This window comes from Leucopleurus acutus (assembly GCF_964270905.1).
Source record: "Leucopleurus acutus genome assembly, chromosome: 5".
NCBI classification, from domain to species: Eukaryota; Metazoa; Chordata; class Mammalia; order Artiodactyla; family Delphinidae; genus Leucopleurus; species Leucopleurus acutus.
The window spans coordinates 144,572,867-144,599,232 of record NC_139147.1 but is presented as its reverse complement, the minus strand read 5'-3'; the positions used below and the strand labels follow the sequence as shown (position 1 = coordinate 144,599,232).

The window sequence follows — 26,366 nt, the reverse complement described above, 5'->3', positions numbered from 1 at the left end:
AAGAAGGAACAAGCAATGCTCATGATAGTGTCTGGCAGGGAGAACAAGGCAAGTTGACTGTCGACAGCAACTGCGTTGTGCCCAGGAGGGATGCCATGCTCCACACGGACTGTCACAAAGCTTGCACACCAAGAGGGACACCCTCTCTGAAGCCTCAAGGAATTCAAACCTTCCAATGAGAACGAGGAGGACCCAACGCTGAACTGGATTTCCCCGTTGTATGTGACATTCCATTGATCCAATCAATAAATCTTGGCACTCAGTTCAAGTTCTTGGTTGTGCTTTTGTCGCTTTGATTTCTCCCGCATTTCCTCAGAGAGGTGAAATCCCTCCCATGACCTGGGACAGCATGGAAGGCGGTCCAGATACCCCTGTCTAGTCCCGTAGCTTGTAGCCACAAACACACCCTAGTGGAATCACGAAAACAGTCTCTCAGTGACAACATTCACTTGCTTTCTGGGTGCATGGTATGGAAGAGTTCCTCGAGGGCATCGCCTTTGCACACAAGGACAGAACTATGCAAACACTTTCATTGCCAGGGTTTATAGTAACAACTGTGCCCAATGGATTATGCACACAAATCATCACTCTCCATCTCTCTCTCTCTCTCTCTCTCTCTCTCTCTCTCTCTGGCTCATTACATGTCCACGGCTACACACTACAGGAACACACCTCTCAAAAGATAAGCCAAGTTATAACTAAAGTGATGAACAAATGAACTGAAAAACCGAATGCCTGTGGCATTGTAACGTCATGGCAGATGATCCCTTCCACTGCTTCTTTCAAAAATATTTTCCAACACATGTGCCTCGTACACTCTGTGTTGAGTGATTCTCCACTGGCTCAATCTGTGTGCCCCATGTCCAGCATGGGAGTGTCAGTGGCACAAAGTATTAAAATAATCTAATGTGTAAACAACAATGTATCTGAGTCTCTGGATACAACTGCATCCGGGTCTCTAGCTCTATTGTGTGCATATCTCTGCAGATACATCTAGTCCTCAACTCCCTCCCAGTCACTCCCCTGTCTTAGGCTCCCATTTGTCCAGATCTCTAGCGCTATATACAGCGCTCTCTCGCTCTCTCTCCCTCTCTCTCTCTCCCTCACTTTCTCACTCTCTTTCTCTTTCACTTTCTCTCTCTCTCTCTCTCTCTCTCTCTATCTCTCTCGCCCTCTCTCTCTCTCTCCCTCACTTTCTCTCTCTCTTTCTCTTTCACTTTCTCTCTCCCTCTCTCTCCTTCTTTTCACTGGGCAGAAATGGAACATCATTTTCAAGAGCCACACAGGTGGCATAGGCCTTCTGGGAAAAGAATCTGGCCACGGTAGCCTCAGGACAAGTAGGATTGGAGATGTGGAGACAGCTTATGGAAGAGTTGGTGCTTTCAAGAGGGTGGGGGGAACACTGGGTCACAGTGTGCCATGAAACACTGAGATGCTTGTGGGTGCTTTCAAGAGGGTGGGGGGAACACTGGGTCACAGTGTTCCGGGAAACACTGAGATGCTTGTGGGTGGAAGGACTTGCACAGGCTCTTCCTAGAGCTAGGAACTGTGGCTTTACCATCTTGGTTGTCCAATGCTGGCCGCTCCAGAGAAACCTCAGAGGCCAGGGACAGGCAGCGGTACCTCCACAGGGAGGCCAGTGGTGCACTGTGCATAAACACACCTGCAGGCTCTCAGGATTCCCTGGCTGCCATGCAGATCACAGCTTCTGCTCCCCCAAGCAAGCTTATCCCACCTGGATTGTCCAGGAGGGAGGTGATCCAGGTCTGGCAGGCAGTGCCTTCTGGGAGAAGCCAGCAAATCCCATGTTTCAGTGATTAATTTTCTCAGCCAAAACTTCCAACTACTCGGGAAAACCCCCCCTGATCCAACAAGATGGTCATGCCTCCCTCTGATCTCTGGCACTGCAGGACAAGGGACTAGGACATACACCTCCTCAGGACATCCTCCTGGGCCCCCTGGGACTTGCAGACACCTACTGGTCCCGGTGACATCCGTCCAAGGGTACCACCTGACAACCGACCTTAGTGGGTACAGAAAATCAAACACACAGATCACACAAACACCCCTACGCACGTGCACACACACACACACACACACACACACACACACCAGCCACGTTTTCATGAATTGCTGGTGTAATTACTCTGATTGCCAACTGTTTCTGAATAAGCTCACTATCCTCATGTTAATCCACGTGGTGGCCAAAGAAGCATGGTGGCAAAAGAATACATTTGGCATGGTTCTGTATTTTTTGGTGGGGTTTCTTTTGTTGGTTTGTTTTAAATTTTTCTATTCTCTGCAGCCCAAATGCACCGATAATGTTGGGATGGCTGTACTTGGAATCCAAGCTTTCCTTTCAAACTCAGCTGTGTCATCATCCATCATGTAACGTGCTACATATCCCTCTCCTTCCCCTTCCCCTTTCCCTTCCCCTTCCCCTTCCCCTTCCTCTTCTCCTTCTTCTTCTTGGTACAGTTGTCAGTTGACCACTGAATGTGAAACCGACTCTCTCTTTTGTATGCCAAGGATAAGCACTGAAAATAAGTTCCTTTCCTTGTGAAACATACACGTGTGGCATGCCCCTTTCTCTGGTCTCTCCATGGCATGTGAGCAACGGCATGGGTTTCAGAGTACCTCTGAAAAAGTCCCAAACAGCTGAGGACCATGAGTAGACACTAGATAAGCACTCAAGCTTAGTATGTGAATTATCGGGAACTCAAACCCCAGCCAAGGAAATGCTTTAGGAGTGTGAGGCAATGATGTCCTGGTGGTGATGAGGGAAGTGGGAAACGTACTCGATGCAAACTAGGCTCTAGGTTCTCTCTCCATTTGGGAAAGTACAGTGACACACTTAAGCGTGAATGACTCAGAGGTGGGGAATTCCACGGAGACAGAAAGTATGTGTGGAATGTTGAAAGGTGTGAAAAGGAGAGAGCACTTGACCCCAAGCATTCTGGCAAAGGATGACGAGGGCGGCAGCTTCAAAGGGACCTGGGAGCCTCCGAGCAGGCCTTCCATTCCAACGCCCACTTGCCTCTCGGGATTCCTTCCAGGTTCTCAATTGGCAAGGAAGGGTTCTGCACCATCTGTGGCTATTTACATAAATAGGGGCGTGGCATCCTCATCCATTATAAACCCTGAGCTTCTGAGAACTGAACAGTTGGCCAGCAGTTTCCGTGCCATCCCTGTGGGTCTCCCACCATGGATTCGTCCAGCTCATCCGGCACATACAGCACCTCCAGAGGTACGTTGCCCTCAGCATCTGGGCTCTGCGCTTGGATCATCCAAATACACTCATGCACCTCCCCGACCCAAGGGTTGATCACCACGAAGATTGAAGTTTCCCAATGGCCACCAAATGGCATGCACTGATATGCTGGGACATGTTTCTGGAATCACTTGGCCAAAAGGATGCACCTTGGTTTGGGCATTTCACGTAGATATTTCTGGTTTGCTGCTCCATTTGTTTTCCTTCTAGAAATCCACATGGAAGTTGGTAGCCCTGTTGCCTGACAATGGCTTCTCTACTAAAAATCCCAGCCTGTGTTTGCAGTGAACGGAACACGAGTATTTGATAACGTTCCCAACTAAACTGACACTCTTTTCCAGTTGACAGTGTTTGGGATTTTGAATTTGTTTCACATGTTCTATTCTTGCTGTTGTTGCGGATTTGCTCTGTTATGTTGTGTGTTCCATTTGAACTGGTTAACTTCCACGGTGTCCGTGGAAATAATCCACATCCAGTATGTGTTAAGATTACGAGACAAAGAGAGATTTTCTTTGAGCACAACTGAAAGCTAGAACCTGGGAAACAGAGATTCCAGGAGCACTCGAACTGTCTTTCATTAGACTCCAAGGTAGGCACTGCAGGAGTCTCTGGAAAGCCAAAATCTGCAGTGTGACAAGTCCGTTCCTTGAGTGCTTTCCAAATATGTTCCTTGGAGCTGGCAGGAAGGAAGGGCGCTTTTAAAGGGAGTCCCCGTTGGGGATCCGAAACCCTTGCCTTGTCTTGAATCCTTCCAGAGGGAGACCTGGAGACGACCCTACGTCACCAGCTGCCAGCTGCTAGGGCAGGTAGCCCTTGCAGAAGGGTTGGCATTGACCTAGAGTTGGAGAGATTTCAGGAAACTCAAGATCTCAAGGGTGTGCAGGACGTGCCTGAAACCACACCCTCCCTGGCCATCACACCCGGCTCCCACCTTAGAATGCAGGAAACAAACATCCATCCATTCCCTTGCTACAAGAAATAGGCAACCTCAAATAGGAAAGGGGTGGGGGGCAGCCCTTCAGACTGCCCAACTGAAAGAATAGCACGCACACGGGGAGAGTCACCATGACCTCGGTGACTAAAAGGGAAACTCATCTTCTGAGGAGTACTGGGCTGTTGTGGGTGTGTGGGTGGGTTGGCGCCATCAGACAGGGCAGCACGTTGGTCATGGCTCAAAGAAATAGGTTTTCTAAACAATCCTCTAGTGTGTTCTGTGTTGGGGGTTGGCTTGTGTGTTTGTCTGGCTTCATTGGGCTTTCGTCTACTTTCCTTTCCAATAGTGAAAGTGCAGATATGCTGTGCGAATGATAGTTCAGAAGCCAGGTTCCTATGGTTAGCATAGAGTTAGAGGTAAATCTGGTAGAAGCCATCAAGATTTTCCAAGGCCTCCACAGGTGGAAAATCCTTCCACCCGTTTTGGTCACGGTAGCCTGTTTTCCTAGGGCTTTCCCCTTCTCTTTGCATTGCGTCCTGTGGATCATTGGCGAATGGTGAGGTGATCCCCATAGCCTTGACCCTCAGCTTAGCTTGAGCCCCCAGGGTCCCACTCAGTGTGGCTTTCGGGGTGTACCCACGGTTTATCCAAATGCAGAGTCTTCCCCTGGCTTAGAGCTTTTTCTCATGGCACAGGGACCAGCACTGGGCCGGCACCATTCATTTGCACCTCCATGGATTCTCCCCTGACACATTCCCCCTCTTCTCTCCCACAGGCCGACTCTCAAGACCATCGCGAAGGAGGAGGCTTGTTCTGAGTCTGAGTCAGAAGGACACCCTGCAAGCACTCTTTCAACAGAACCCCTATCCCGGGATAACGACCAGAGAATGGCTGGCACGAGAACTGGACATTCCAGAAAGCAGAATTCAGGTACAACCGAGTCTCTCGATCCATTTTCTCTCTCGGGGTCCATGTCCAGACGCAAGTTGCCCCACTCCAGTTGCACTCCTTACTCTAGGGCTTTCCTCTTCGGGGTGCTCCAGACAGCAGGAACTCGAATCTTGGCAAGAAGGTGGCTCCCTTTGGAAAACGTGGCCAGACTGAGCTGTGTGGCGAGAGGTCCATTCAAATGTGTGGTCAAGTATAAAGGGCGAGGGGCCAAGGAAGCAGGAAGGCCTGGTGGTGTCAAGGAGATGTTACCTTGATGGCTGGCCTCCGAGGAACTAGCTGTGCTGAAGACTTCCCTCTCTGGGCACGTTGGAGAGGAGTCACCAAAGTTAGGAACACCGTGCCTGCGACCTTACAGAGCGTCGCCAAAGACTGATTGACTTTCCCTACGAACACTTTTTCTCAGGGTGTCCAATTTTCCACACACCACCATCAGAAATGTCTAAAGACATGCACACACACACGCACACAAGCACAGGTCCACACTGCTCTTCGGCCTCGGGGAATGAGGTAGCATGCACAATGTTTCACTGTTGAAGACAAGGACACATATTCTGAAGAAGGGGAGCGGGTACATAAGAGCCTCCTGACCTAAAAGTGATGGAGGCATGTAGTCCCTGAGTAGTAACTGTCAATGAGTAGTTCCCAGGCAGCATGAGAAGAGTGGTTTTCATGGGGGCACTTGCTAATGGATACGATTGCATGTTATGAGACAGTACTGCCTGTGGGGACATAAGAGAGGCAGGGAGACATGAATCGGGCATGGACTACGGGAAACGGGAGGCAAAGAGACCAAATGAGGGAAAGGAGATTGAGCCTGAGAGCCTGGGACAGAGACAGAGCGAGGGGAAGGCAGGCAGGCAGTCACTTGGGCAGCCGGGGGGGTCTCAACAGAGACAGACGTCAACAGGTAGATGTGGAGAATCGTAGACAGAGACCAAAAGACCCACAGAGAAAATGGTAGTTTTGATGAGAACGGCTGGGGCGGGGGAGAGAGACAGAGAGAGTTAGCTATCCATCCCATTCTGACTGTGGGAAAGCAAGCATTGTCTCCTCCTGTGTCACAAGTCATTACTCTGGACACCAGTAAGGTGACTCGAAGAGGAAGGACTATTTTCACGGACACAGACTGTGTATTCTGGAATCTGGTGCACTTCTTCAGAGGTAAAAGCCGGAGTCTACATTCTACATGCTAGTGAGACTTCAGTCCCTTTGAATCGTAAATATTTCCACTGGGGGCAGACGGGCCATACTGGGTCTCCATCAGTCGGCTTGTTGCTCGCCGACTGGCTGGCCGGCCGGCTGGCTGGTGCGTTTGTGCATTTGTTCTATGGTGCATCCCTGCAATAGATCTTGGAAGTACGTGCATAAGCATTGAAAGACAAGGCTTTCTTTCTTTGTACCCAGGTTTGGTTTCAAAACCAACGAAGAAGACGCCTAAAGCAGAGCCGATTGCTGTCGGAGAATGCCTGCAAAGGAGGGCAGTCACAGCCACTGCGGCCCCCACCACCTGAGGCTTTGACTCGAGGTAAGTACCCGGCATTCCATAGGCATTTCCCAAGAGCATCTCCTTGAGACAGAATCATCTATGAACGTGGATGACCATGGGAGTCCAAGAACGCTTCAGAGAGGAAACAATGATATCTTGGGATCTTGCCCCATTCCTGTTCCACCCAGGAGCATCATGCCCCTCTTGGAGGGTGGGGAGATGCATGCCCAGGAAGGCTTGGAATCTTTGGGTCCAGAACCTGCCCGGACGTGCAGAAATGCCTTCTTCCGTCACATGGGGCGTTTTCACATAGCACTGAGTTAGGTGTATCGATGTATCGATCTTGATCTATGACATACCGCTTCCTACATACCACACACTGGATCTGCTGTGAATGTGCTGAAATTGGCCTGAATGTCCTCTCTTCTCTGTGTGTTCTTCTTTAGGAAGCATGGGAAGAGAGGCCAGGCGAAAGAGGACTTTCATCTCTCTTTCTCAAACAAGGGTCCTTATGCAAGCCTTTGAGAGGGATCGATTTCCATCTATTGCTGCCAGGGAAGAATTGGCTCACCAGACAGGAATTCCCGAACCTCGAATCCAGGTAAGTTCTCCACCAGTGGGCGGAACTTGGCTTCTCCCACGAGAAAGGAGTGTTAACCCTTGCGACGGGTTGTTGCTGGATATATGTAGGCTTGGAGACGGGAGATTGGGAGGAAGTTCCTTTCGTCTTACGAATACGCTACGGGGGCTGATCTGAAGGCATCCATTTCCAGAAGAGGACAGGGCAATGGAAGTCCTGGGCAGCCAGGGAGGGGCCTGAGTTTGTAGCTGGTCAATGCCAGCTCTCCTCAAAGACAGGGGTGGGGAGGGGTGCGGAGAGTGGTGTGAGTCCTGTGTTGCCCTGACATCCTCCCGCATTTTCAAGAGCCAAGGTGAAAGCTCTATAGGAAAAATGGCCCTTAGGTGAGGCCCAACAGTACTTGCCATGGGTCTGACAGATTGGAGGGCATGTCAGGTCAGGGCAGGGCAGGTTGGGGCGGGCTGGGGTGGGCCGGGAATGAGGCAGTGGCAAGTCGATCTGGATTGTCACGCTGCTAATGCTCCTGTCGCCCCATATGGTTCCCTAGATATGGTTCCAGAACCGAAGAGCTCGGCACCCAAAGCAGAGCGCTAGTGGGCCTGTGAATGCCTTAGCCAAAGGCCCTGATGCCACATCAGCTGTGACTGCCCTGTCGGACCAAAGCACCCTGCCCACTGTCCATAGAAGCTCTCATCGTTATCCTCCCTCTCATGCACCTGATAGCATGCAATCCTTTGCTGCGGCCACTGCTGCTTTCTCCCCCTCCTTTCTTGGGCCAGAGGCTTCCTATGGGTGCTGTGTGGGCCAGCCGTTGATGTTCATCATGCTCCAGCCCAGCCTGGCAGCCCTTCAGAGATGCCAGAACCCACAGCCTCTTCTGGCCACAGTTCCGTGGGGCGAACGGTCACATGCTCTCATCGCCAGTGGGCAGCCTGCCCAGGGGGCCATCTGGCCACCTGCACCACCAGAGACACACTTCTGGCAGCAGCAGGCAAGCTCAGGTGAAGAGACATCTCCCCAGCTGGAGCAACAGCCCCAGCGCTCAGCCCTTACAGGCTCCTCAAGCCTCCTGGATGAACTCTTGTCAGACGTGGACATTCTGGACAAGGCAGGCCCTTTTCTGAATGTGGACACAGAGGAAGAGGAACTTGCAGCAACCCTGGAAGCCCCCCTCAGCGAGGAAGAATTCAAGGCCCTGCTTGACATACTGTCAGGCTCCCCAGTGCCACAGGTTTAGGGGCAGGAAGGAAGGCCTTCCCCCGAGCCCCTTTCAAGCCTCCTTTCCTGGGAGGCAGAGCCATGGGGGAGAGAAAGAAGAAGGAACAAGCAATGCTCATGATAGTGTCTGGCAGGGAGAACAAGGCAAGTTGACTGTCGACAGCAACTGCGTTGTGCCCAGGAGGGATGCCATGCTCCACACGGACTGTCACAAAGCTTGCACACCAAGAGGGACACCCTCTCTGAAGCCTCAAGGAATTCAAACCTTCCAATGAGAACGAGGAGGACCCAACGCTGAACTGGATTTCCCCGTTGTATGTGACATTCCATTGATCCAATCAATAAATCTTGGCACTCAGTTCAAGTTCTTGGTTGTGCTTTTGTCGCTTTGATTTCTCCCGCATTTCCTCAGAGAGGTGAAATCCCTCCCATGACCTGGGACAGCATGGAAGGCGGTCCAGATACCCCTGTCTAGTCCCGTAGCTTGTAGCCACAAACACACCCTAGTGGAATCACGAAAACAGTCTCTCAGTGACAACATTCACTTGCTTTCTGGGTGCATGGTATGGAAGAGTTCCTCGAGGGCATCGCCTTTGCACACAAGGACAGAACTATGCAAACACTTTCATTGCCAGGGTTTATAGTAACAACTGTGCCCAATGGATTATGCACACAAATCATCACTCTCCATCTCTCTCTCTCTCTCTCTCTCTCTCTCTCTCTCTCTGGCTCATTACATGTCCACGGCTACACACTACAGGAACACACCTCTCAAAAGATAAGCCAAGTTATAACTAAAGTGATGAACAAATGAACTGAAAAACCGAATGCCTGTGGCATTGTAACGTCATGGCAGATGATCCCTTCCACTGCTTCTTTCAAAAATATTTTCCAACACATGTGCCTCGTACACTCTGTGTTGAGTGATTCTCCACTGGCTCAATCTGTGTGCCCCATGTCCAGCATGGGAGTGTCAGTGGCACAAAGTATTAAAATAATCTAATGTGTAAACAACAATGTATCTGAGTCTCTGGATACAACTGCATCCGGGTCTCTAGCTCTATTGTGTGCATATCTCTGCAGATACATCTAGTCCTCAACTCCCTCCCAGTCACTCCCCTGTCTTAGGCTCCCATTTGTCCAGATCTCTAGCGCTATATACAGCGCTCTCTCGCTCTCTCTCCCTCTCTCTCTCTCCCTCACTTTCTCACTCTCTTTCTCTTTCACTTTCTCTCTCTCTCTCTCTCTCTCTCTCTATCTCTCTCGCCCTCTCTCTCTCTCTCCCTCACTTTCTCTCTCTCTTTCTCTTTCACTTTCTCTCTCCCTCTCTCTCCTTCTTTTCACTGGGCAGAAATGGAACATCATTTTCAAGAGCCACACAGGTGGCATAGGCCTTCTGGGAAAAGAATCTGGCCACGGTAGCCTCAGGACAAGTAGGATTGGAGATGTGGAGACAGCTTATGGAAGAGTTGGTGCTTTCAAGAGGGTGGGGGGAACACTGGGTCACAGTGTGCCATGAAACACTGAGATGCTTGTGGGTGCTTTCAAGAGGGTGGGGGGAACACTGGGTCACAGTGTTCCGGGAAACACTGAGATGCTTGTGGGTGGAAGGACTTGCACAGGCTCTTCCTAGAGCTAGGAACTGTGGCTTTACCATCTTGGTTGTCCAATGCTGGCCGCTCCAGAGAAACCTCAGAGGCCAGGGACAGGCAGCGGTACCTCCACAGGGAGGCCAGTGGTGCACTGTGCATAAACACACCTGCAGGCTCTCAGGATTCCCTGGCTGCCATGCAGATCACAGCTTCTGCTCCCCCAAGCAAGCTTATCCCACCTGGATTGTCCAGGAGGGAGGTGATCCAGGTCTGGCAGGCAGTGCCTTCTGGGAGAAGCCAGCAAATCCCATGTTTCAGTGATTAATTTTCTCAGCCAAAACTTCCAACTACTCGGGAAAACCCCCCCTGATCCAACAAGATGGTCATGCCTCCCTCTGATCTCTGGCACTGCAGGACAAGGGACTAGGACATACACCTCCTCAGGACATCCTCCTGGGCCCCCTGGGACTTGCAGACACCTACTGGTCCCGGTGACATCCGTCCAAGGGTACCACCTGACAACCGACCTTAGTGGGTACAGAAAATCAAACACACAGATCACACAAACACCCCTACGCACGTGCACACACACACACACACACACACACACACACACACACACCAGCCACGTTTTCATGAATTGCTGGTGTAATTACTCTGATTGCCAACTGTTTCTGAATAAGCTCACTATCCTCATGTTAATCCACGTGGTGGCCAAAGAAGCATGGTGGCAAAAGAACACATTTGGCATGGTTCTGTATTTTTTGGTGGGGTTTCTTTTGTTGGTTTGTTTTAAATTTTTCTATTCTCTGCAGCCCAAATGCACCGATAATGTTGGGATGGCTGTACTTGGAATCCAAGCTTTCCTTTCAAACTCAGCTGTGTCATCATCCATCATGTAACGTGCTACATATCCCTCTCCTTCCCCTTCCCCTTTCCCTTCCCCTTCCCCTTCCCCTTCCTCTTCTCCTTCTTCTTCTTGGTACAGTTGTCAGTTGACCACTGAATGTGAAACCGACTCTCTCTTTTGTATGCCAAGGATAAGCACTGAAAATAAGTTCCTTTCCTTGTGAAACATACACGTGTGGCATGCCCCTTTCTCTGGTCTCTCCATGGCATGTGAGCAACGGCATGGGTTTCAGAGTACCTCTGAAAAAGTCCCAAACAGCTGAGGACCATGAGTAGACACTAGATAAGCACTCAAGCTTAGTATGTGAATTATCGGGAACTCAAACCCCAGCCAAGGAAATGCTTTAGGAGTGTGAGGCAATGATGTCCTGGTGGTGATGAGGGAAGTGGGAAACGTACTCGATGCAAACTAGGCTCTAGGTTCTCTCTCCATTTGGGAAAGTACAGTGACACACTTAAGCGTGAATGACTCAGAGGTGGGGAATTCCACGGAGACAGAAAGTATGTGTGGAATGTTGAAAGGTGTGAAAAGGAGAGAGCACTTGACCCCAAGCATTCTGGCAAAGGATGACGAGGGCGGCAGCTTCAAAGGGACCTGGGAGCCTCCGAGCAGGCCTTCCATTCCAACGCCCACTTGCCTCTCGGGATTCCTTCCAGGTTCTCAATTGGCAAGGAAGGGTTCTGCACCATCTGTGGCTATTTACATAAATAGGGGCGTGGCATCCTCATCCATTATAAACCCTGAGCTTCTGAGAACTGAACAGTTGGCCAGCAGTTTCCGTGCCATCCCTGTGGGTCTCCCACCATGGATTCGTCCAGCTCATCCGGCACATACAGCACCTCCAGAGGTACGTTGCCCTCAGCATCTGGGCTCTGCGCTTGGATCATCCAAATACACTCATGCACCTCCCCGACCCAAGGGTTGATCACCACGAAGATTGAAGTTTCCCAATGGCCACCAAATGGCATGCACTGATATGCTGGGACATGTTTCTGGAATCACTTGGGCAAAAGGATGCACCTTGGTTTGGGCATTTCACGTAGATATTTCTGGTTTGCTGCTCCATTTGTTTTCCTTCTAGAAATCCACATGGAAGTTGGTAGCCCTGTTGCCTGACAATGGCTTCTCTACTAAAAATCCCAGCCTGTGTTTGCAGTGAACGGAACACGAGTATTTGATAACGTTCCCAACTAAACTGACACTCTTTTCCAGTTGACAGTGTTTGGGATTTTGAATTTGTTTCACATGTTCTATTCTTGCTGTTGTTGCGGATTTGCTCTGTTATGTTGTGTGTTCCATTTGAACTGGTTAACTTCCACGGTGTCCGTGGAAATAATCCACATCCAGTATGTGTTAAGATTACGAGACAAAGAGAGATTTTCTTTGAGCACAACTGAAAGCTAGAACCTGGGAAACAGAGATTCCAGGAGCACTCGAACTGTCTTTCATTAGACTCCAAGGTAGGCACTGCAGGAGTCTCTGGAAAGCCAAAATCTGCAGTGTGACAAGTCCGTTCCTTGAGTGCTTTCCAAATATGTTCCTTGGAGCTGGCAGGAAGGAAGGGCGCTTTTAAAGGGAGTCCCCGTTGGGGATCCGAAACCCTTGCCTTGTCTTGAATCCTTCCAGAGGGAGACCTGGAGACGACCCTACGTCACCAGCTGCCAGCTGCTAGGGCAGGTAGCCCTTGCAGAAGGGTTGGCATTGACCTAGAGTTGGAGAGATTTCAGGAAACTCAAGATCTCAAGGGTGTGCAGGACGTGCCTGAAACCACACCCTCCCTGGCCATCACACCCGGCTCCCACCTTAGAATGCAGGAAACAAACATCCATCCATTCCCTTGCTACAAGAAATAGGCAACCTCAAATAGGAAAGGGGTGGGGGGCAGCCCTTCAGACTGCCCAACTGAAAGAATAGCACGCACACGGGGAGAGTCACCATGACCTCGGTGACTAAAAGGGAAACTCATCTTCTGAGGAGTACTGGGCTGTTGTGGGTGTGTGGGTGGGTTGGCGCCATCAGACAGGGCAGCACGTTGGTCATGGCTCAAAAAAATAGGTTTTCAATCCTCTAGTGTGTTCTGTGTTGGGGGTTGGCTTGTGTGTTTGTCTGGCTTCATTGGGCTTTCGTCTACTTTCCTTTCCAATAGTGAAAGTGCAGATATGCTGTGCGAATGATAGTTCAGAAGCCAGGTTCCTATGGTTAGCATAGAGTTAGAGGTAAATCTGGTAGAAGCCATCAAGATTTTCCAAGGCCTCCACAGGTGGAAAATCCTTCCACCCGTTTTGGTCACGGTAGCCTGTTTTCCTAGGGCTTTCCCCTTCTCTTTGCATTGCGTCCTGTGGATCATTGGCGAATGGTGAGGTGATCCCCATAGCCTTGACCCTCAGCTTAGCTTGAGCCCCCAGGGTCCCACTCAGTGTGGCTTTCGGGGTGTACCCACGGTTTATCCAAATGCAGAGTCTTCCCCTGGCTTAGAGCTTTTTCTCATGGCACAGGGACCAGCACTGGGCCGGCACCATTCATTTGCACCTCCATGGATTCTCCCCTGACACATTCCCCCTCTTCTCTCCCACAGGCCGACTCTCAAGACCATCGCGAAGGAGGAGGCTTGTTCTGAGTCTGAGTCAGAAGGACACCCTGCAAGCACTCTTTCAACAGAACCCCTATCCCGGGATAACGACCAGAGAATGGCTGGCACGAGAACTGGACATTCCAGAAAGCAGAATTCAGGTACAACCGAGTCTCTCGATCCATTTTCTCTCTCGGGGTCCATGTCCAGACGCAAGTTGCCCCACTCCAGTTGCACTCCTTACTCTAGGGCTTTCCTCTTCGGGGTGCTCCAGACAGCAGGAACTCGAATCTTGGCAAGAAGGTGGCTCCCTTTGGAAAACGTGGCCAGACTGAGCTGTGTGGCGAGAGGTCCATTCAAATGTGTGGTCAAGTATAAAGGGCGAGGGGCCAAGGAAGCAGGAAGGCCTGGTGGTGTCAAGGAGATGTTACCTTGATGGCTGGCCTCCGAGGAACTAGCTGTGCTGAAGACTTCCCTCTCTGGGCACGTTGGAGAGGAGTCACCAAAGTTAGGAACACCGTGCCTGCGACCTTACAGAGCGTCGCCAAAGACTGATTGACTTTCCCTACGAACACTTTTTCTCAGGGTGTCCAATTTTCCACACACCACCATCAGAAATGTCTAAAGACATGCACACACACACGCACACAAGCACAGGTCCACACTGCTCTTCGGCCTCGGGGAATGAGGTAGCATGCACAATGTTTCACTGTTGAAGACAAGGACACATATTCTGAAGAAGGGGAGCGGGTACATAAGAGCCTCCTGACCTAAAAGTGATGGAGGCATGTAGTCCCTGAGTAGTAACTGTCAATGAGTAGTTCCCAGGCAGCATGAGAAGAGTGGTTTTCATGGGGGCACTTGCTAATGGATACGATTGCATGTTATGAGACAGTACTGCCTGTGGGGACATAAGAGAGGCAGGGAGACATGAATCGGGCATGGACTACGGGAAACGGGAGGCAAAGAGACCAAATGAGGGAAAGGAGATTGAGCCTGAGAGCCTGGGACAGAGACAGAGCGAGGGGAAGGCAGGCAGGCAGTCACTTGGGCAGCCGGGGGGGTCTCAACAGAGACAGACGTCAACAGGTAGATGTGGAGAATCGTAGACAGAGACCAAAAGACCCACAGAGAAAATGGTAGTTTTGATGAGAACGGCTGGGGCGGGGGAGAGAGACAGAGAGAGTTAGCTATCCATCCCATTCTGACTGTGGGAAAGCAAGCATTGTCTCCTCCTGTGTCACAAGTCATTACTCTGGACACCAGTAAGGTGACTCGAAGAGGAAGGACTATTTTCACGGACACAGACTGTGTATTCTGGAATCTGGTGCACTTCTTCAGAGGTAAAAGCCGGAGTCTACATTCTACATGCTAGTGAGACTTCAGTCCCTTTGAATCGTAAATATTTCCACTGGGGGCAGACGGGCCATACTGGGTCTCCATCAGTCGGCTTGTTGCTCGCCGACTGGCTGGCCGGCCGGCTGGCTGGTGCGTTTGTGCATTTGTTCTATGGTGCATCCCTGCAATAGATCTTGGAAGTACGTGCATAAGCATTGAAAGACAAGGCTTTCTTTCTTTGTACCCAGGTTTGGTTTCAAAACCAACGAAGAAGACGCCTAAAGCAGAGCCGATTGCTGTCGGAGAATGCCTGCAAAGGAGGGCAGTCACAGCCACTGCGGCCCCCACCACCTGAGGCTTTGACTCGAGGTAAGTACCCGGCATTCCATAGGCATTTCCCAAGAGCATCTCCTTGAGACAGAATCATCTATGAACGTGGATGACCATGGGAGTCCAAGAACGCTTCAGAGAGGAAACAATGATATCTTGGGATCTTGCCCCATTCCTGTTCCACCCAGGAGCATCATGCCCCTCTTGGAGGGTGGGGAGATGCATGCCCAGGAAGGCTTGGAATCTTTGGGTCCAGAACCTGCCCGGACGTGCAGAAATGCCTTCTTCCGTCACATGGGGCGTTTTCACATAGCACTGAGTTAGGTGTATCGATGTATCGATCTTGATCTATGACATACCGCTTCCTACATACCACACACTGGATCTGCTGTGAATGTGCTGAAATTGGCCTGAATGTCCTCTCTTCTCTGTGTGTTCTTCTTTAGGAAGCATGGGAAGAGAGGCCAGGCGAAAGAGGACTTTCATCTCTCTTTCTCAAACAAGGGTCCTTATGCAAGCCTTTGAGAGGGATCGATTTCCATCTATTGCTGCCAGGGAAGAATTGGCTCACCAGACAGGAATTCCCGAACCTCGAATCCAGGTAAGTTCTCCACCAGTGGGTGGAACTTGGCTTCTCCCACGAGAAAGGAGTGTTAACCCTTGCGACGGGTTGTTGCTGGATATATGTAGGCTTGGAGATGGGAGATTGGGAGGAAGTTCCTTTCGTCTTACGAATACGCTATGGGGGCTGATCTGAAGGCATCCATTTCCAGAAGAGGACAGGGCAATGGAAGTCCTGGGCAGCCAGGGAGGGGCCTGAGTTTGTAGCTGGTCAATGCCAGCTCTCCTCAAAGACAGGGGTGGGGAGGGGTGCGGAGAGTGGTGTGAGTCCTGTGTTGCCCTGACGTCCTCCCGCATTTTCAAGAGCCAAGGTGAAAGCTCTATAGGAAAAATGGCCCTTAGGTGAGGCCCAACAGTACTTGCCATGGGTCTGACAGATTGGAGGGCATGTCAGGTCAGGGCAGGGCAGGTTGGGGCGGGCTGGGGTGGGCCGGGAATGAGGCGGCGGCAAGTCGATCTGGATTGTCACGCTGCTAATGCTCCTGTCGCCCCATATGGTTCCCTAGATATGGTTCCAGAACCGAAGAGCTCGGCACCCAAAGCAGAGCGCTAGTGGGCCTGTGAATGCCTTAGCCAAAGGCCCTGATGCCACATCAGCTGTGACTGCCCTGTCGGACCAAAGCACCCTGCCCACTGTCCATAGAAGCTCTCATCGTTATCCTCCCTCTCATGCACCTGATAGCATGCAATCCTTTGCTGCGGCCACTGCTGCTTTCTCCCCCTCCTTTCTTGGGCCAGAGGCTTCCTATGGGTGCTGTGTGGGCCAGCCGTTGATGTTCATCATGCTCCAGCCCAGCCTGGCAGCCCTTCAGAGATGCCAGAACCCACAGCCTCTTCTGGCCACAGTTCCGTGGGGCGAACGGTCACATGCTCTCATCGCCAGTGGGCAGCCTGCCCAGGGGGCCATCTGGCCACCTGCACCACCAGAGACACACTTCTGGCAGCAGCAGGCAAGCTCAGGTGAAGAGACATCTCCCCAGCTGGAGCAACAGCCCCAGCGCTCAGCCCTTACAGGCTCCTCAAGCCTCCTGGATGAACTCTTGTCAGACGTGGACATTCTGGACAAGGCAGGCCCTTTTCTGAATGTGGACACAGAGGAAGAGGAACTTGCAGCAACCCTGGAAGCCCCCCTCAGCGAGGAAGAATTCAAGGCCCTGCTTGACATACTGTCAGGCTCCCCAGTGCCACAGGTTTAGGGGCAGGAAGGAAGGCCTTCCCCCGAGCCCCTTTCAAGCCTCCTTTCCTGGGAGGCAGAGCCATGGGGGAGAGAAAGAAGAAGGAACAAGCAATGCTCATGATAGTGTCTGGCAGGGAGAACAAGGCAAGTTGACTGTCGACAGCAACTGCGTTGTGCCCAGGAGGGATGCCATGCTCCACACGGACTGTCACAAAGCTTGCACACCAAGAGGGACACCCTCTCTGAAGCCTCAAGGAATTCAAACCTTCCAATGAGAACGAGGAGGACCCAACGCTGAACTGGATTTCCCCGTTGTATGTGACATTCCATTGATCCAATCAATAAATCTTGGCACTCAGTTCAAGTTCTTGGTTGTGCTTTTGTCGCTTTGATTTCTCCCGCATTTCCTCAGAGAGGTGAAATCCCTCCCATGACCTGGGACAGCATGGAAGGCGGTCCAGATACCCCTGTCTAGTCCCGTAGCTTGTAGCCACAAACACACCCTAGTGGAATCACGAAAACAGTCTCTCAGTGACAACATTCACTTGCTTTCTGGGTGCATGGTATGGAAGAGTTCCTCGAGGGCATCGCCTTTGCACACAAGGACAGAACTATGCAAACACTTTCATTGCCAGGGTTTATAGTAACAACTGTGCCCAATGGATTATGCACACAAATCATCACTCTCCATCTCTCTCTCTCTCTCTCTCTCTCTCTCTCTCTCTCTCTCTCTGGCTCATTACATGTCCACGGCTACACACTACAGGAACACACCTCTCAAAAGATAAGCCAAGTTATAACTAAAGTGATGAACAAATGAACTGAAAAACCGAATGCCTGTGGCATTGTAACGTCATGGCAGATGATCCCTTCCACTGCTTCTTTCAAAAATATTTTCCAACACATGTGCCTCGTACACTCTGTGTTGAGTGATTCTCCACTGGCTCAATCTGTGTGCCCCATGTCCAGCATGGGAGTGTCAGTGGCACAAAGTATTAAAATAATCTAATGTGTAAACAACAATGTATCTGAGTCTCTGGATACAACTGCATCCGGGTCTCTAGCTCTATTGTGTGCATATCTCTGCAGATACATCTAGTCCTCAACTCCCTCCCAGTCACTCCCCTGTCTTAGGCTCCCATTTGTCCAGATCTCTAGCGCTATATACAGCGCTCTCTCGCTCTCTCTCCCTCTCTCTCTCTCCCTCACTTTCTCACTCTCTTTCTCTTTCACTTTCTCTCTCTCTCTCTCTCTATCTCTCTCGCCCTCTCTCTCTCTCTCCCTCACTTTCTCTCTCTCTTTCTCTTTCACTTTCTCTCTCCCTCTCTCTCCTTCTTTTCACTGGGCAGAAATGGAACATCATTTTCAAGAGCCACACAGGTGGCATAGGCCTTCTGGGAAAAGAATCTGGCCACGGTAGCCTCAGGACAAGTAGGATTGGAGATGTGGAGACAGCTTATGGAAGAGTTGGTGCTTTCAAGAGGGTGGGGGGAACACTGGGTCACAGTGTGCCATGAAACACTGAGATGCTTGTGGGTGCTTTCAAGAGGGTGGGGGGAACACTGGGTCACAGTGTTCCGGGAAACACTGAGATGCTTGTGGGTGGAAGGACTTGCACAGGCTCTTCCTAGAGCTAGGAACTGTGGCTTTACCATCTTGGTTGTCCAATGCTGGCCGCTCCAGAGAAACCTCAGAGGCCAGGGACAGGCAGCGGTACCTCCACAGGGAGGCCAGCGGTGCACTGTGCATAAACACACCTGCAGGCTCTCAGGATTCCCTGGCTGCCATGCAGATCACAGCTTCTGCTCCCCCAAGCAAGCTTATCCCACCTGGATTGTCCAGGAGGGAGGTGATCCAGGTCTGGCAGGCAGTGCCTTCTGGGAGAAGCCAGCAAATCCCATGTTTCAGTGATTAATTTTCTCAGCCAAAACTTCCAACTACTCGGGAAAACCCCCCCTGATCCAACAAGATGGTCATGCCTCCCTCTGATCTCTGGCACTGCAGGACAAGGGACTAGGACATACACCTCCTCAGGACATCCTCCTGGGCCCCCTGGGACTTGCAGACACCTACTGGTCCCGGTGACATCCGTCCAAGGGTACCACCTGACAACCGACCTTAGTGGGTACAGAAAATCAAACACACAGATCACACAAACACCCCTACGCACGTGCACACACACACACACACACACACACACACACACACACACACACACACACCAGCCACGTTTTCATGAATTGCTGGTGTAATTACTCTGATTGCCAACTGTTTCTGAATAAGCTCACTATCCTCATGTTAATCCACGTGGTGGCCAAAGAAGCATGGTGGCAAAAGAACACATTTGGCATGGTTCTGTATTTTTTGGTGGGGTTTCTTTTGTTGGTTTGTTTTAAATTTTTCTATTCTCTGCAGCCCAAATGCACCGATAATGTTGGGATGGCTGTACTTGGAATCCAAGCTTTCCTTTCAAACTCAGCTGTGTCATCATCCATCATGTAACGTGCTACATATCCCTCTCCTTCCCCTTCCCCTTTCCCTTCCCCTTCCCCTTCCCCTTCCTCTTCTCCTTCTTCTTCTTGGTACAGTTGTCAGTTGACCACTGAATGTGAAACCGACTCTCTCTTTTGTATGCCAAGGATAAGCACTGAAAATAAGTTCCTTTCCTTGTGAAACATACACGTGTGGCATGCCCCTTTCTCTGGTCTCTCCATGGCATGTGAGCAACGGCATGGGTTTCAGAGTACCTCTGAAAAAGTCCCAAACAGCTGAGGACCATGAGTAGACACTAGATAAGCACTCAAGCTTAGTATGTGAATTATCGGGAACTCAAACCCCAGCCAAGGAAATGCTTTAGGAGTGTGAGGCAATGATGTCCTGGTGGTGATGAGGGAAGTGGGAAACGTACTCGATGCAAACTAGGCTCTAGGTTCTCTCTCCATTTGGGAAAGTACAGTGACACACTTAAGCGTGAATGACTCAGAGGTGGGGAATTCCACGGAGACAGAAAGTATGTGTGGAATGTTGAAAGGTGTGAAAAGGAGAGAGCACTTGACCCCAAGCATTCTGGCAAAGGATGACGAGGGCGGCAGCTTCAAAGGGACCTGGGAGCCTCCGAGCAGGCCTTCCATTCCAACGCCCACTTGCCTCTCGGGATTCCTTCCAGGTTCTCAATTGGCAAGGAAGGGTTCTGCACCATCTGTGGCTATTTACATAAATAGGGGCGTGGCATCCTCATCCATTATAAACCCTGAGCTTCTGAGAACTGAACAGTTGGCCAGCAGTTTCCGTGCCATCCCTGTGGGTCTCCCACCATGGATTCGTCCAGCTCATCCGGCACATACAGCACCTCCAGAGGTACGTTGCCCTCAGCATCTGGGCTCTGCGCTTGGATCATCCAAATACACTCATGCACCTCCCCGACCCAAGGGTTGATCACCACGAAGATTGAAGTTTCCCAATGGCCACCAAATGGCATGCACTGATATGCTGGGACATGTTTCTGGAATCACTTGGCCAAAAGGATGCACCTTGGTTTGGGCATTTCACGTAGATATTTCTGGTTTGCTGCTCCATTTGTTTTCCTTCTAGAAATCCACATGGAAGTTGGTAGCCCTGTTGCCTGACAATGGCTTCTCTACTAAAAATCCCAGCCTGTGTTTGCAGTGAACGGAACACGAGTATTTGATAACGTTCCCAACTAAACTGACACTCTTTTCCAGTTGACAGTGTTTGGGATTTTGAATTTGTTTCACATGTTCTATTCTTGCTGTTGTTGCGGATTTGCTCTGTTATGTTGTGTGTTCCATTTGAACTGGTTAACTTCCACGGTGTCCGTGGAAATAATCCACATCCAGTATGTGTTAAGATTACGAGACAAAGAGAGATTTTCTTTGAGCACAACTGAAAGCTAGAACCTGGGAAACAGAGATTCCAGGAGCACTCGAACTGTCTTTCATTAGACTCCAAGGTAGGCACTGCAGGAGTCTCTGGAAAGCCAAAATCTGCAGTGTGACAAGTCCGTTCCTTGAGTGCTTTCCAAATATGTTCCTTGGAGCTGGCAGGAAGGAAGGGCGCTTTTAAAGGGAGTCCCCGTTGGGGATCCGAAACCCTTGCCTTGTCTTGAATCCTTCCAGAGGGAGACCTGGAGACGACCCTACGTCACCAGCTGCCAGCTGCTAGGGCAGGTAGCCCTTGCAGAAGGGTTGGCATTGACCTAGAGTTGGAGAGATTTCAGGAAACTCAAGATCTCAAGGGTGTGCAGGACGTGCCTGAAACCACACCCTCCCTGGCCATCACACCCGGCTCCCACCTTAGAATGCAGGAAACAAACATCCATCCATTCCCTTGCTACAAGAAATAGGCAACCTCAAATAGGAAAGGGGTGGGGGGCAGCCCTTCAGACTGCCCAACTGAAAGAATAGCACGCACACGGGGAGAGTCACCATGACCTCGGTGACTAAAAGGGAAACTCATCTTCTGAGGAGTACTGGGCTGTTGTGGGTGTGTGGGTGGGTTGGCGCCATCAGACAGGGCAGCACGTTGGTCATGGCTCAAAGAAATAGGTTTTCTAAACAATCCTCTAGTGTGTTCTGTGTTGGGGGTTGGCTTGTGTGTTTGTCTGGCTTCATTGGGCTTTCGTCTACTTTCCTTTCCAATAGTGAAAGTGCAGATATGCTGTGCGAATGATAGTTCAGAAGCCAGGTTCCTATGGTTAGCATAGAGTTAGAGGTAAATCTGGTAGAAGCCATCAAGATTTTCCAAGGCCTCCACAGGTGGAAAATCCTTCCACCCGTTTTGGTCACGGTAGCCTGTTTTCCTAGGGCTTTCCCCTTCTCTTTGCATTGCGTCCTGTGGATCATTGGCGAATGGTGAGGTGATCCCCATAGCCTTGACCCTCAGCTTAGCTTGAGCCCCCAGGGTCCCACTCAGTGTGGCTTTCGGGGTGTACCCACGGTTTATCCAAATGCAGAGTCTTCCCCTGGCTTAGAGCTTTTTCTCATGGCACAGGGACCAGCACTGGGCCGGCACCATTCATTTGCACCTCCATGGATTCTCCCCTGACACATTCCCCCTCTTCTCTCCCACAGGCCGACTCTCAAGACCATCGCGAAGGAGGAGGCTTGTTCTGAGTCTGAGTCAGAAGGACACCCTGCAAGCACTCTTTCAACAGAACCCCTATCCCGGGATAACGACCAGAGAATGGCTGGCACGAGAACTGGACATTCCAGAAAGCAGAATTCAGGTACAACCGAGTCTCTCGATCCATTTTCTCTCTCGGGGTCCATGTCCAGACGCAAGTTGCCCCACTCCAGTTGCACTCCTTACTCTAGGGCTTTCCTCTTCGGGGTGCTCCAGACAGCAGGAACTCGAATCTTGGCAAGAAGGTGGCTCCCTTTGGAAAACGTGGCCAGACTGAGCTGTGTGGCGAGAGGTCCATTCAAATGTGTGGTCAAGTATAAAGGGCGAGGGGCCAAGGAAGCAGGAAGGCCTGGTGGTGTCAAGGAGATGTTACCTTGATGGCTGGCCTCCGAGGAACTAGCTGTGCTGAAGACTTCCCTCTCTGGGCACGTTGGAGAGGAGTCACCAAAGTTAGGAACACCGTGCCTGCGACCTTACAGAGCGTCGCCAAAGACTGATTGACTTTCCCTACGAACACTTTTTCTCAGGGTGTCCAATTTTCCACACACCACCATCAGAAATGTCTAAAGACATGCACACACACACGCACACAAGCACAGGTCCACACTGCTCTTCGGCCTCGGGGAATGAGGTAGCATGCACAATGTTTCACTGTTGAAGACAAGGACACATATTCTGAAGAAGGGGAGCGGGTACATAAGAGCCTCCTGACCTAAAAGTGATGGAGGCATGTAGTCCCTGAGTAGTAACTGTCAATGAGTAGTTCCCAGGCAGCATGAGAAGAGTGGTTTTCATGGGGGCACTTGCTAATGGATACGATTGCATGTTATGAGACAGTACTGCCTGTGGGGACATAAGAGAGGCAGGGAGACATGAATCGGGCATGGACTACGGGAAACGGGAGGCAAAGAGACCAAATGAGGGAAAGGAGATTGAGCCTGAGAGCCTGGGACAGAGACAGAGCGAGGGGAAGGCAGGCAGGCAGTCACTTGGGCAGCCGGGGGGGTCTCAACAGAGACAGACGTCAACAGGTAGATGTGGAGAATCGTAGACAGAGACCAAAAGACCCACAGAGAAAATGGTAGTTTTGATGAGAACGGCTGGGGCGGGGGAGAGAGACAGAGAGAGTTAGCTATCCATCCCATTCTGACTGTGGGAAAGCAAGCATTGTCTCCTCCTGTGTCACAAGTCATTACTCTGGACACCAGTAAGGTGACTCGAAGAGGAAGGACTATTTTCACGGACACAGATTGTGTATTCTGGAATCTGGTGCACTTCTTCAGAGGTAAAAGCCGGAGTCTACATTCTACATGCTAGTGAGACTTCAGTCCCTTTGAATCGTAAATATTTCCACTGGGGGCAGACGGGCCATACTGGGTCTCCATCAGTCGGCTTGTTGCTCGCCGACTGGCTGGCCGGCCGGCTGGCTGGTGCGTTTGTGCATTTGTTCTATGGTGCATCCCTGCAATAGATCTTGGAAGTACGTGCATAAGCATTGAAAGACAAGGCTTTCTTTCTTTGTACCCAGGTTTGGTTTCAAAACCAACGAAGAAGACGCCTAAAGCAGAGCCGATTGCTGTCGGAGAATGCCTGCAAAGGAGGGCAGTCACAGCCACTGCGGCCCCCACCACCTGAGGCTTTGACTCGAGGTAAGTACCCGGCATTCCATAGGCATTTCCCAAGAGCATCTCCTTGAGACAGAATCATCTATGAACGTGGATGACCATGGGAGTCCAAGAACGCTTCAGAGAGGAAACAATGATATCTTGGGATCTTGCCCCATTCCTGTTCCACCCAGGAGCATCATGCCCCTCTTGGAGGGTGGGGAGATGCATGCCCAGGAAGGCTTGGAATCTTTGGGTCCAGAACCTGCCCGGACGTGCAGAAATGCCTTCTTCCGTCACATGGGGCGTTTTCACATAGCACTGAGTTAGGTGTATCGATGTATCGATCTTGATCTATGACATACCGCTTCCTACATACCACACACTGGATCTGCTGTGAATGTGCTGAAATTGGCCTGAATGTCCTCTCTTCTCTGTGTGTTCTTCTTTAGGAAGCATGGGAAGAGAGGCCAGGCGAAAGAGGACTTTCATCTCTCTTTCTCAAACAAGGGTCCTTATGCAAGCCTTTGAGAGGGATCGATTTCCATCTATTGCTGCCAGGGAAGAATTGGCTCACCAGACAGGAATTCCCGAACCTCGAATCCAGGTAAGTTCTCCACCAGTGGGTGGAACTTGGCTTCTCCCACGAGAAAGGAGTGTTAACCCTTGCGACGGGTTGTTGCTGGATATATGTAGGCTTGGAGACGGGAGATTGGGAGGAAGTTCCTTTCGTCTTACGAATACGCTACGGGGGCTGATCTGAAGGCATCCATTTCCAGAAGAGGACAGGGCAATGGAAGTCCTGGGCAGCCAGGGAGGGGCCTGAGTTTGTAGCTGGTCAATGCCAGCTCTCCTCAAAGACAGGGGTGGGGAGGGGTGCGGAGAGTGGTGTGAGTCCTGTGTTGCCCTGACGTCCTCCCGCATTTTCAAGAGCCAAGGTGAAAGCTCTATAGGAAAAATGGCCCTTAGGTGAGGCCCAACAGTACTTGCCATGGGTCTGACAGATTGGAGGGCATGTCAGGTCAGGGCAGGGCAGGTTGGGGCGGGCTGGGGTGGGCCGGGAATGAGGCGGTGGCAAGTCGATCTGGATTGTCACGCTGTTAATGCTCCTGTCGCCCCATATGGTTCCCTAGATATGGTTCCAGAACCGAAGAGCTCGGCACCCAAAGCAGAGCGCTAGTGGGCCTGTGAATGCCTTAGCCAAAGGCCCTGATGCCACATCAGCTGTGACTGCCCTGTCGGACCAAAGCACCCTGCCCACTGTCCATAGAAGCTCTCATCGTTATCCTCCCTCTCATGCACCTGATAGCATGCAATCCTTTGCTGCGGCCACTGCTGCTTTCTCCCCCTCCTTTCTTGGGCCAGAGGCTTCCTATGGGTGCTGTGTGGGCCAGCCATTGATGTTCATCATGCTCCAGCCCAGCCTGGCAGCCCTTCAGAGATGCCAGAACCCACAGCCTCTTCTGGCCACAGTTCCGTGGGGCGAACGGTCACATGCTCTCATCGCCAGTGGGCAGCCTGCCCAGGGGGCCATCTGGCCACCTGCACCACCAGAGACACACTTCTGGCAGCAGCAGGCAAGCTCAGGTGAAGAGACATCTCCCCAGCTGGAGCAACAGCCCCAGCGCTCAGCCCTTACAGGCTCCTCAAGCCTCCTGGATGAACTCTTGTCAGACGTGGACATTCTGGACAAGGCAGGCCCTTTTCTGAATGTGGACACAGAGGAAGAGGAACTTGCAGCAACCCTGGAAGCCCCCCTCAGCGAGGAAGAATTCAAGGCCCTGCTTGACATACTGTCAGGCTCCCCAGTGCCACAGGTTTAGGGGCAGGAAGGAAGGCCTTCCCCCGAGCCCCTTTCAAGCCTCCTTTCCTGGGAGGCAGAGCCATGGGGGAGAGAAAGAAGAAGGAACAAGCAATGCTCATGATAGTGTCTGGCAGGGAGAACAAGGCAAGTTGACTGTCGACAGCAACTGCGTTGTGCCCAGGAGGGATGCCATGCTCCACACGGACTGTCACAAAGCTTGCACACCAAGAGGGACACCCTCTCTGAAGCCTCAAGGAATTCAAACCTTCCAATGAGAACGAGGAGGACCCAACGCTGAACTGGATTTCCCCGTTGTATGTGACATTCCATTGATCCAATCAATAAATCTTGGCACTCAGTTCAAGTTCTTGGTTGTGCTTTTGTCGCTTTGATTTCTCCCGCATTTCCTCAGAGAGGTGAAATCCCTCCCATGACCTGGGACAGCATGGAAGGCGGTCCAGATACCCCTGTCTAGTCCCGTAGCTTGTAGCCACAAACACACCCTAGTGGAATCACGAAAACAGTCTCTCAGTGACAACATTCACTTGCTTTCTGGGTGCATGGTATGGAAGAGTTCCTCGAGGGCATCGCCTTTGCACACAAGGACAGAACTATGCAAACACTTTCATTGCCAGGGTTTATAGTAACAACTGTGCCCAATGGATTATGCACACAAATCATCACTCTCCATCTCTCTCTCTCTCTCTCTCTTTCTCTCTCTCTCTCTGGCTCATTACATGTCCACGGCTACACACTACAGGAACACACCTCTCAAAAGATAAGCCAAGTTATAACTAAAGTGATGAACAAATGAACTGAAAAACCGAATGCCTGTGGCA

General features: G+C 51.1%; 3 protein-coding genes across 3 annotated transcripts; all 3 read left to right on the top strand.

Annotated features, from left to right (window-relative positions):
• Positions 1 to 3,204: 3,204 nt before the first annotated feature.
• LOC309961822 (double homeobox protein 4-like protein 4) lies at positions 3,205 to 8,459 on the top strand (the record flags this gene model as incomplete). Its single annotated transcript, XM_082839300.1, has 5 exons — positions 3,205 to 3,247; positions 4,981 to 5,135; positions 6,561 to 6,681; positions 7,089 to 7,243; positions 7,770 to 8,459. The coding sequence occupies 5 exons, from the start codon at positions 3,205 to 3,207 to the stop codon at positions 8,457 to 8,459; spliced, it is 1,164 nt and encodes a 387-aa protein (XP_082695426.1).
• Positions 8,460 to 11,746: 3,287 nt separating this feature from the next.
• LOC309961821 (double homeobox protein 4-like protein 4) lies at positions 11,747 to 16,996 on the top strand (the record flags this gene model as incomplete). Its single annotated transcript, XM_082839299.1, has 5 exons — positions 11,747 to 11,789; positions 13,518 to 13,672; positions 15,098 to 15,218; positions 15,626 to 15,780; positions 16,307 to 16,996. 5 exons carry the CDS (start codon positions 11,747 to 11,749, stop codon positions 16,994 to 16,996), a joined length of 1,164 nt encoding a protein of 387 aa, XP_082695425.1.
• A 3,295-nt stretch (positions 16,997 to 20,291) lies between these two features.
• On the top strand, positions 20,292 to 25,546 carry LOC309961819 (double homeobox protein 4-like protein 4; the record flags this gene model as incomplete). Its single annotated transcript, XM_082839297.1, has 5 exons — positions 20,292 to 20,334; positions 22,068 to 22,222; positions 23,648 to 23,768; positions 24,176 to 24,330; positions 24,857 to 25,546. 5 exons carry the CDS (start codon positions 20,292 to 20,294, stop codon positions 25,544 to 25,546), a joined length of 1,164 nt encoding a protein of 387 aa, XP_082695423.1.
• Between the last annotated feature and the right edge of the window lie 820 nt (positions 25,547 to 26,366).